The 11,895-nt window shown below is 37.6% G+C and overlaps 1 protein-coding gene across 1 annotated transcript; it reads left to right on the top strand.

The window, feature by feature from the left end:
- Positions 1–549: 549 nt before the first annotated feature.
- LOC146470221 (non-selective voltage-gated ion channel VDAC2-like) lies at positions 550–11,439 on the top strand. Its single transcript, XM_085122311.1, has 11 exons — positions 550–634; positions 5,318–5,390; positions 6,328–6,377; positions 6,485–6,569; positions 7,068–7,135; positions 7,240–7,292; positions 8,382–8,492; positions 9,369–9,485; positions 9,847–9,886; positions 10,005–10,115; positions 11,097–11,439. Exons 2-11 carry the CDS (start codon positions 5,321–5,323, stop codon positions 11,244–11,246), a joined length of 855 nt encoding a protein of 284 aa, XP_084978437.1. The 5' UTR covers positions 550–634; positions 5,318–5,320; the 3' UTR covers positions 11,247–11,439.
- The last annotated feature ends 456 nt before the right edge of the window (positions 11,440–11,895 follow it).

The following is an 11,895-nucleotide window of genomic DNA, read 5'->3' as shown; positions in this document are numbered from 1 at the left end:
TATTTCAGAAGCGATCGTGTTACAATCCGCAAAAAGGCCGCAATCTTGTAGTTTTAAGCTCGCTTCGTCGAGTTTGAAGTTTGATTAAAAAGAATTGGTGTAGCATATGAAAAAATTTAAGCATGTTTTAATTTCACAACAACGACGAACGGATGTGTTTTAAATAATACGCGGAAGGAAGAAACGCGCCGAAACAGATTTATCGAACACTCACTGCCGCTGATTTGAATTACTTCAACTTTCGACCAAACTAAAAAAAACACCACATGCAAGAGCCATGGGAAAATCGCTTTTGTTCTCTCTTATTGTTTGAGGTTCGAGAAATTAATCGTTTCCTCGAAAGCTGCCATCGAGATCCTCGAAAAATTCTTCGAGCGTCTCGATACTCGAAACTCGAAACTCGAGCCTCGAACCTCGATACTCGATTCTCGATAGCTTCGAGGATCGAGGATCGAGTTTCGAGTCGAGACTGTCAACTTACATTTGCACGGTACTGTAAGAATAATATTTCGAGATTTTTACATGACGTAGCCCCTGCATTTTCCTTCGGTCGCCCCACGCTACTTTACATCAGCCTCTGCCAAGTCAAGCACAAGATTGGAAGTCGAGACTCTTTGGTCCGGACGGATACAAGGTAAGATTTAAGCCGTGTTTTCCTCTGACATCTAAACACAGCGTAAAGGAACGAATAATCAAACACAAAATTCCCTCATAGGACAGGATACGAAGTTAGAATTAAGCTACTTGCTGCTGAATTGTCGTGCTTTTGGAGTATCAGTCGGCGCACATGCATGTTGCGCGTGGCCACTGGCATATTGAATTTTCTGATGATTCATGCTATTTTCTACCTCAAGTCCGCACTCCATCATCAAAAACTTGCATCTACAAGACTAGCATTGCAGCACAAAATTCGTAAAACTAGTTACTGGTTCTGAGGTACCTGTAAGAACTAATCTTTGTTTTAACAGGAAAATATTGACCCGAATTAAGTCGACGCTGCGGTTAAGCTGAATTGATGGTAGAGGGAGTTGACGAAATCTTACATGCAATAGTCATCATCTCATTTCGTCATTATTGTTAAGATTTTGTATGTTAAAAGCTAAACGAGAACAATTCTTCCGGCATGCGTGTGTAAGTCTACCTTCCCTTGCGATATTTCGGCGTATGATTTCGGTATGGAACATGTCGCGGTGAATTTCCACGTTGTTTCGTCATTATTAATATAGCTCTTGAAATATGGATAGGAATCCTTCCAGAATTCTTTCAGTCGATTTGTACTTTCGTGATTTTGAAATGTGTACATTTCAATGTACAAATATAAATGAAATCCGTAAATTATGGGATGTACATATCAATTTGAACCAAATTATGTTCAGAAATCGAAATGGGATTACTATAAGAATTTTCGTTTTGGTTGGACTTTTAAGTCCTGGAATCTTTTGCTTTCTTTGTGAATACTTTGAAAAATATGATGTGATTATCCTGGCTTCATGGTATCTTTTACTTTGCCATTACAACAAATGTCAACAATATGAAAAAATATATGTGTGAATTTGTTGAGAGTCTTGAAGAGCATTATGCTGTTCTTTTCCTGGATTTGCTGTTCATAATGGTTAGTTTGGTAAAACACAGCCTGGCCATGGAAGGAGAGTTGCTAATAGGCCTTATCATGGTTTTCAACGCCATTTTGATGAGTAGACAAACACGTCTTGGAAATAACAGTGTTTGTATGGAAATCCTTTGTCAAATAACTTTCATAAAACATTGCTTCTGAAAAATTCTTGAATTGGAAACTTTAGGCACTATGCAAAGGCTTTTACAGAAAATAACTGAGGAATGTAGCCGTGCTAGAAAGCATCTAGTTGTGTTTTGACATTTCCATGCATTTGTCTGTATAGCGAACCAGCTGTGAACTGCTACTAAAAATAGTTTGTGGGAAAAAATACAGGGAAATGTATGGAAAGTTCAAAACACGACTGGACGCTTTCAGGCACAGCTACATCCCTCCAATTTTTTTTCTTAAGATCCTTTTCCTAGTGCAAAAGTTTCCAATTCATTAATTTTTTGGAAGTGATGTTTTATGAAAATTATTTGACATCAGATTTCCGAACAAACACTGTTATTTCAAGACGTGTTTGCCTACTCCTCAAAAATGGTGTTGAAAACCATGATAAGGCCTATAATCCAATAATCCCTAGTAATGCAGGTGCCACTCAATGCAGGTTTGAATAAAATTATGTTAACCTCCATACACTAACTTGCAATGGCTCACAAGTACTTGTTTTATCAGCCGAGTTGATATGGCAATTTGGCCATCACAAAGAGATTCGAGAGCCGATGATGCCATCTCCTTGCTTACACTCCTACAAATTGCCTGCAAATTAGAGCTGTGTCAAATAGAGTGGTTTCATTCACGTGACTACCGGCTATATTGGTTTACTGAAACAAAAGAAAGTATTTGCATAAAAATAGAGTTCAATTCCCAGAGGTTAAGTTTGGGACACCAACATGGCCGCCATTTCTTTGTTTTGGGAAACCAACATGGCCGCCGTGACGTCATGTGAAAACACTCTATAAAGTGAATGTAAGTCATTATGAGTACAGTCCAACCTGCATTAACCAACCCGCTATTAATCTTCTTTTTTAGTTTTACTGGTCAGGGGCCCATTTTTTGAAAGTCCAAGTAACTTACCAGGCCTGATTAGTATCTTTGGTAATATTTGTTTTTATCGGGCCCAGGAAGTTACTGGGACTTTTGAGAAACTGGCCCCAGGGCCCAGTTGTCCATAGCCTCCCACGCAGTCATTTTTAGGGGACTCGTATTACCTCCTCCCCACAAATGCGTGCTTACCCAAGCGCCACATTCCTTTCCCATTGTTTTACTCCCCAAGCACCCTAGCCAGTCACCATCGAGTTATTGTCTGATGATATCAAATCAAATTGCTGGTTACAACGGCCGCTTCCGTTTACCGCGAGCTTTGTAAAGTCTCTGGTACATGTGAGTCTTGAGAGATGAGTGAGCTAAGTTGGAATATACATATATATATTTTACTTCTGAAATGGCTGGTCGTGGCTGAAACGCCTAAACAAATATCGAATTAGAATACAAGCGCTTTTTGTGCGACGTTTTCTCGATCTTCCCCGCCTGATTGAGTTGACAATCGATAAAGATATCATCTCTTACGGGTGCGGAAACTCTGAAGCAGATTTGTTTGTTTGTACGAAGTGCCACGAGAGACTTACCTGATTCGAGAAAGCAAAGAAGAATGTAGAAGGTATCAAGGCGAGATCTGCAGTATTTATCAGTCCATTAAAGACTACTAAACGGGAAGTTAAACGACAAAGAGCCGATCAACTTGTGGTCGGGTCCTTGTGGAAAATGTCGCACGTGCCCCCGAACAAATTGCTACAACAAAGCGAGTTCAACTGCCAAATCTTCAAAGTTTACCGACATATCGGGTAATATTTCGGTTTCCTCCACACCGACAAGGTCGACAAAATTGAAGGCAAAGCTTGATAAATATCAAAGCAACTTTGCGTAACCAGTCGGCAAATTGACGAAAATATTGCTATTTCCCGTCCTAAATTCTTTGATTGCATGCAGTTGATAGGCATTTAAACAAGAAATTTTGAACGTGAGCTCAAAGCTTACGTAAGCTCGGTCAAGTTCTGTCTCCCCGGTGATGTTTTTCACTGTTCCTGCGAGAGGCGTTCTGAGGTCAAGGTCAACCTTCCAGATTTTAGAAGATTCACTGTGATTGGCTAAGCGGCGGAAAGGAATGTGGCGCTTGGGTAAGCAGGCGTTTGTGGGGAGGAGGTAATACGAGTCCCCTAAAAACAACTGCGTGGGAGGCTAAGTTGTCCAAAGCCTGATTAAGCTAATCCTGGGTTGTTGTGAACTTTGATTCAAATTTAACACTTCTCCTTTAATTAAGATTCTGCAAAATTATGTTTCTTCGTCAGTTTTGATTCAGACTTTTATTTACCATTAGCAATTAGCTTTTAAATACATTTAATTGAGTGAAATGAAAACCCTGGTTAACTTTTAATCATGGATTAACTCTTAGAATATTTCACTTTTTACTCAATTTTTATAGAAATAACTTCATACAGTTTCATTTTAGACTTGTAAATGTGTGCATGCGCAATGAATAAGTTATAATGCGAGGCGAATTTCACTCAATCGCTCCCTCGTTGTGTCGTAAACTTTTGGCAAATTTTGCTTGTTCTCTCGGCTCTCTCTTTTTGGAGTTCAAAATTAAATAAAATAGTCCAAAGATCACTTGACTGCGGAAAAAAGGATTTTGAGGATTTTGAATTGCACAAGCTCTCGAACAATTAAACCAAAGTGTGGGCTTCACATGCATTTTTAGTTTAGTGATTATTCAGTTTTTTTTAACCGTTTTTGCCCAATAGAATTTAATTGTATTGTTTAATTTAAGTTGTTGTAATGTGCATTTGAAAACTTCATGTTGATATTTGGGCAATATAGATGAATAATTAAATCAATTGGCTTTCAAACAACCGGGCCTAGATGTCAGTCCCAAAAATAAGTTAGAACAATGTAAACACCTTTGTGCCATACCCATGAACGATTTTTTTCACATTTCTGATTAATTGGCAGCAGGAACTTGCTAGACTTTCTTAACCTTGGTGAACTCAAATTATGAAAGGAAATAGTCTGAAATGTGAGCTACAACGTGGGTGTTGCACTGTACATTATTTTATTGCATTCACAATGAACCAGTTTAACACTGCTAGAAAATATCTGCACCAAAGGTTATTGTTGTGTCCATTGTTTTGTTTTTGACTGGGAGTAATGTGATCAGAATATTTCTTCAGCAATTATTTCTGTAAGGAAATAATTTATGAGCAAGTGTGTTTGTATGTATACCACTGGACACAAGGCATTTAATGTTTAACCACATCCAAGGCTTGTTTATGGCCAACTCCTTTGGCACAAAGTTGCCTTTTTCTTGAGAGTAGCCCTTAGTAGAGGTTTGATTTTCCAGATAGTCACAAATAGGCCATTTCTGAGTTGCTTTGAACCTCATTATGAAAGCAAGGCTAAGTGCAAACTTTTTATCATGGAAATTAGTTTTCATTCATATGCAAACAAAAGTAATTTTCGCATGAAAAGCTTTGCACCTAGCCTCGCTTTCATAAAGAAGTTCATAGCAACTCGGAAATGGCCTATTGATGCAACTTTCCTGTTTGCATCTTTATGCATCTTCAGTTGACCAGGGCTTTATAGTTGAACAACGTCAAGTATCAGGTGGAGTTAATCTTTATTGATGTTTGCATTCTTTGATTGTAGAAGATGGCTAATGTTCCACCAAAGTACGATGACCTTGGCAAAGAGTCCAAGGATGTGTTTGGAAAGGGATATGGTAAGCTGCTGATCGACATTTGAGCAATAACTGGTTTTCATCACCAAGTACCATGTTTAAAGGGTCAACCTCGCCATTTTTGCATCACTGTGAATAGCTAAAAAATATATTTGTATCAATGGAAATGCTAAAATAATGATTCCTAGTGCATAGGAACAAATATCAATTCTCTTGGCTGCAGATGGCCAGGGCTAAAATGGATTATGGCAATGTTTTCAAATTCTCCTTGTGTATTTTGAAGAAATCACTAAAACTGGTTATACTTTGTTCCTCCTTGAAGAAGTCACTTAACATTTTCCTTCTGGTGCTGTAAGAACAATAATATTAGTTCATTTCAGAGAAAAGGTTCTTTGAACATTTTTTTTTTTTACAAAATTCAAGTAAAATGTTAGTAACAATGTCCCTTTTACATCTACGTTTTAATTGTATCGTCCGCATTGCATTGCAATTGAGGTGTACAGTCCTAAGCAAACTCAGAATCCATAACAAGTTTGTTGCTAGGTTCCCTGATAGAATTACATGTAGTTTTAAAGAATTTCATCATGGTATGTGACAGGACTTTTAATGCTGTAAAGAATAATGTAGATCATTAGCATACTGTCGGTTGAATTTCTCTAATATCCCCAAAGGGACACAGGGTGACTGTCTGTTAAAATGATAGAGGTGTTTCAGTTTCCAGAACCAGAAGGTTTTGTGAAACTCAGTCTCCCTGGGAACAGTTAGTAGTTCTAGATAATGTCCTGAGAGGCTCGACAATACCACAATATCATGCCTGTTTTTGTCCTTTTGGAATTCCTTACCATCACCATATTGTGTCGTAAGATTCACTGAATGCCGAGTTTTTAAGTGCCATTACCTTGTCAGTTTGTCAAGGCTTTTCTGTTGTATTGTAAGGTTTAAAAGAATGTGTTGATGGTATGTTCTTTTCTTGTTGTAGGCTTTGGAGCAGTTAAACTTGACTTGAAGACAAAAACAAAGAAAGGAGTTGTGAGTAATTATTTGGCAAAAAATTAAGAATAACATAACAATTAAACTTAATGGTTTGTGCATGTAGCATCCTAAGTGTGTTTTTTTTGCTTGTATTACATTTCTAGGAATTTGTAACTTCTGGCTCATCAAATAATGATTCAGGAAAGGTGTTTGGTAGTTTGGAGACAAAATACAAGTATTCAGATTATGGTAAGTGGTAGGGATGCTTACATGAACAGTTATTGTTGAAGGCTACAGTGACATACCATGTTAACAGGTTTTTTTGTACACAAGACCTTTGTTGTGAGTCCAAGTCCAGAATGATGGCACCAAACTTACAACATTGTTTGACACTTAAGCCAGTTTTACGTTGCAGGTCGATGATAATATTATTACAAATGAGGTGTACTTTATTGGAAGATTATGCCACCCCCACCAAAGTGCAAAAAAATAAACTTTTCTTGACCTCACTGTTCTACCTCCCTCCCCCCCTCCCCCCCCCCCCAAAAAAAAAGAAATTGAAAGAATGTAAGTGCGCTATGAAATCCCATGCCACTGCTGTGTAAAGCGTGTGCACTATGCTTTTACTTTAATCTTTTTCACGAGGAAGTTCTCCATGTAAGTTAACTGCCTTTTGTCTTTTCACCCAAGCAATTTACTTGTCGTACTGTCTGAGCTGACATCATGATTTTTTGTTTGATGTGACAGGTGTTACCTTCTCTGACAAGTGGACAACGGACAATGTTATAACCACCAATATCACAGTGGAAGACCAGGTTGCTCTGAGAAGCCTTTCCTTTTCAACAATATATATTTTTTAGCACTGTGGTATACCTGATTCCAATAGTATGTAATATATTGTGACTTTTTTGTGTTATAGTTAGCAAAAGGACTTAAGATGGAATTTGATGCAAGCTTTGCACCAAACACTGGGTGAGTTGTTACAAAATAATACAATAGACCGTAATTCAGGGGTTTCTATAAGAGCAGGCAACAGGCGAAATTCGCCTTCTATATTAAGCAAATTGACCTAAATTTGCCACCTACTTTGCAGTTTTTGCCGTCTGCTTAAAAACTTATTGAAACCTCTGCTGTATTTTCAGTATTGAACTGGAACTAGCTTGCACACGAGGCTTATGCGGGGAAATCTTTTCACATGCAAAAAGTTTCTAATATATTCCCCCGCAATAGCCTCCATTGTAAGCTCGATCCAGTTCAATACCGAGAATACGAATATGGTCTATTTGAAAATGACTTTCTTTTTCCTGAATAGACATGGGTTCTCCTTGGAATTTTTGGTGGAGGTGTGGAGCTTGGTCCTCCAAACTCTTCTTCTCTTTCAGGCCATAATATGTAATTTTCCAGTACCCTTTTTTCACATTTGTGGCCCGTTTCTGGAAAGTCCTGGTAACTTATTGGGCCCGATAAGTATATTTTTTAATGTTTGTTCGCCGATTATGCAGTGATTACATACATGGTACTTGGCCAATGTTTTCATAGAATTATAAGATTTTAAAACTTAGTAATCATAGCTAACAAAAATGACTTCTGATAAGAAACATTTATCACCAGACACTTATCGGGCCTGGTGAGTTTTGGGACTTTCAAGAAACAGGCCCCCTGGTTTCTGGAATGCATTCCCATTTCTATCAAATCGGTACACATTTTTCAGACTTTCAAACCAAAAGGGTTAAAATCTTTACTCATTTTCTGACCAAAATGGCCCCAAAACCATACCCTTTGATGTTGCACATACCAATATAGCTTATGTAGGGGAGTATCCCACTCCACTCCACCCCCACCCCCCTAGGAACAACCACTCTCCCTGCCCTGTAGATGTACAAGCTAGCAGGCACTTTTTTCCTCTCCCTGACAGGTGATTTATTTCAAACACACCTCAAGAATGTTAATAATAATAATAATAATAATAATAATAATAATAATAATAATAATAATAATAATAATAATAATAATAATAATAATAATAAGAAGCTAAAGTCTTGTCTATTTTGTCTAATTTAGAAAGAAGTCAGCCAAGATTAAGAGTGCTTACAAGCTGGATTACTTCCATGGAACTGCAGATGTTGACTTTGATTTTGCTGGACCAGCTGTCCAGGCATCAGCAGTTGTGGGGTATGTGTGTGAAAGTTGGGATTCATCTGTCCTGTTAATTGTGCTTACATGCAAGTCTGTAGTTTATATTTCAATTTCCTTCCTGGTCAGTTGACTACTTGTATTACATGTACTTCCTATCATTTCCTTCTATTTAAGACCAAAATGTAAATTTTATTTCATTTCATTGGCTAACTTACTGTGCTCGTCCCAGGTTGTTCAAAGAGAGGATAACTTTATCCAGTGGATAAATCACTATCCAGCGGGTAAAATGTACTTCAACTAATATAATAGATTACATCCGGCGGATAGCGACTTATCCACTGGATACATATGTCCACTCTTTGAACAACTGGTGACTGATCATACTTTGAGAATGTCAATCCCATCTAAATGCAATTGTTCTTTGTAAAATTTACTCTTTGGATCAGAAATTACCCCCCCCCCCCCCCACCCCCACCAATCCATTACATCCAAAGTATTTATTAATTCTACAAAGTAAAACTTATCCACATCAAGTCACCCTTAGAATCTGTTTTTGAATTTTTTGTGGCTGTGCACAAGTTTTTATAAAATCATAAATATCTGAGAATGATGTATTATTCAGTGAGTGACACAGGCAAGCTTGGAAAAAAAGAAATCCGAGTACTCCTATTAGGAGTCGAACCTAAAACCTTCCAAATAGTTTGCATGCTCTGCCACTGAGCTACAGGAGACTCGTTGAAGCTAAGGCCATTAAACCAGGTTCATCGTTCTCATTTATTCACCAGGCTTAAAGTATGCCACACTTTTCCATAAATGCCTGGTTTCTCAGAACAATTGTTGCTTTTACCTGATTGAGAGGACATTTACCACTTTGAATAGTCTTGATGGACAATTTTTTTCTTTGATCTACAGATATGAAGGCTGGATAGCTGGTTACCAGGCTGCTTATGACACTGCCAAGTCAAAGCTAATTGCCAACAACTGTTCATTTGGTTACCGATCAGATGACTTCAACATCCACTCTTCTGTGTGAGTATATTACTAGTTACTCTTTGTGAAACACAAAGGAACCCTGCCAAAACTAATCAAGAGTCATTGCGTTTGTGGAATCTGGGTACTCATATTTTTTTTTTTTTTTTGCCCAAATAGCTTAGTCTCTGGCAATGTTGAACAATAATGATTCTTGGACCTCTTACTGTCTCAGACGGAAGACCACATTGTGTGGTACCTTGACTTTGTACATCTCGAGTCCCATCTTCTCATTTCTCAAGCAGTTGTTTCATTGTCTGTTTTCTGTTTTCTATTTGATTTCTTAACCAGCAGGAGTCTTCTTTAGCTTAAAAAAAAGAATTTCTATTAAAGTTTTTTATAATTGTCCTCATTTTTCTAGGAATGATGCTTCTAGGTTCACTGGAGCAATTTATCACAAGGTACATTAAATTGGATGGTGTGTAAATAATTATCATAAACTGATCCAACAAGTCTTGTAGTCAAGAGTTTTTGCAAGTGCTTCCCCAAAAACTGAGATATCATTTTATTCATTGTTAGATTAATAGCAATCTTGAGGCTGCTGCACAGCTGAACTGGGCTTCTGGAAGCAGCAACACTTCTTTCCAAGTTGGTTGCAAGTATGATATTGACAAGGATACATCTATTAGGGTAAGTGACTATAAAAAGGTCAACTACTCAAGTCCTTTCTATCATTATTTTGTTGCAAGTAGCTGAAGTATTGATCGATTTGTCATTTCTGAAGTATGACTAAGTTTCAGAACAGGAAAAAAATTCCACTAGTTATGGACCCTCTCTACCCTCTCTGGAGCCATAGAGAAAGCAAGTGTCTTGTACTCAACTGGTTGGGGTGGACCTTAGAAACAAGGTTACAAATTAGAAATACAAAATTCACAAAATATACATTTGCATCAGGTATTCCACCATAGAAAAGCACTGCTCAGTAGCTTTCATTCAAACCATTGGATATTCTTGCAAGGTTTCATCTGCCAACAAATCTATCACTATGTAGTTTGACTCAACTGACTAACAAACAGGGCTACATGCAAGTGCTGCTCAGTAGCTTTCAGGGGTATTTTTTGGTATTGTGTTGTTCTTGTTGTGGTTGCACTCAATTAAAGGCATTATTACACCCATTTTGAAATCACTGGTTATCCTTGAAATCTGATTGGCTCTCAACGGTGTCATTTATTCCCAAATTACACCATTTTTTGCTCTAAATCGCATTCCTTTCTTTAGCCCATCAAAATGGAAATTAAGTAACAAAAATAGAGTATTAAAATTGACAATAAAACTCTATGATTTCAAAATAGGTGTAATAAAGTGGTAATTAAACTTAGTGTCGTGCAATTTTGGTCTGAAATCATACGTGTGATTTCAAATCAAACTGGCGCTGCGCGCTCGTTCGATTTTGAAATCACACGTATGATTTCTGACCAAATTTGCACTCCACTCAGTTCAATTACCATTATTTATTACTCAGGCCGTTACACCTGTGGAGTTGTTTGTTTGATGCCTGTTTGTTTGGGATCTTCTGGTTTTGCATCACAATGAAAAAGTTTCTTTAATGCCAAGAAATAAGCACTTTCATTTGAGTGTCCCTTCAAAAACTGTTCCCTTACTCTTTTACAGACCAAAGTGAACAACACCAGTCAAGTGGGTCTGGCTTATACCCAGCGTCTGCGTGACGGAATCAAGGTCACGCTGTCTTCACTGATTGACACCAAGAATCTCAATCAAGGTGGACACAAGATTGGTTTGGGTCTAGATTTAGAAGCCTAATGAATTAGCTGTGTACTGTACTGTTCTCTGACAGTATTTTAACTGCCAAATCCACGCAGTGTGTATTTGAACTTAGTGTTTTTCATCCAGTGTGAGAATCCTTCTGAAACGGTGGAATGCTTAAGGCTAAAATTCGTGTAAAGTCATGCTTGTATGCAATTGTTTTGTTTTGAATAAACTTCAAATTAATATTTGTTTGTCATTAACTTCCTTATCTTGTCTTGAGCTTGTAAATACAATCTCTAATTTCAAATGAACTTGTACCCAAAATGGATTCCCTTCATCTACTTCACAAGTTCTGTTTAACTCGTCATTTTTTGTGTTTCTTCCACAAACTGAGGGTTCTCTATTACTATCGACTTACCTTTTTTTTGTTCCTTTTAAAACTGCAGACATGGGAACAAAAAAAAAAAAAAAACGGATCCCAAGACTACATTTTCAATGGCCCATAGCCCAGTTGAATTCAGTTAATTCGTACATAAATTTATAAAATTTCATGATAGATTTTGCCAAACGACTTTATGTCCACGAGTAATTGCAGCAGTTACACATATCCGTTCCAGCAGATGTGTATTTGTCTGTATTCTCCAGATGAGCAGGCATGTTGTTCCCGACGTCAACAAGATGACGCAACCATTCTTAATCCTCG

Source organism: Pavona decussata, unplaced genomic scaffold, assembly GCF_977016875.1.
Source record: "Pavona decussata unplaced genomic scaffold, jaPavDecu1.1 SCAFFOLD_114, whole genome shotgun sequence".
Classification (NCBI taxonomy): Eukaryota; Metazoa; Cnidaria; class Anthozoa; order Scleractinia; family Agariciidae; genus Pavona; species Pavona decussata.
The sequence above is the reverse complement of the archived record's forward strand: the minus strand, read 5'-3'. Positions and strand labels throughout refer to the sequence as shown.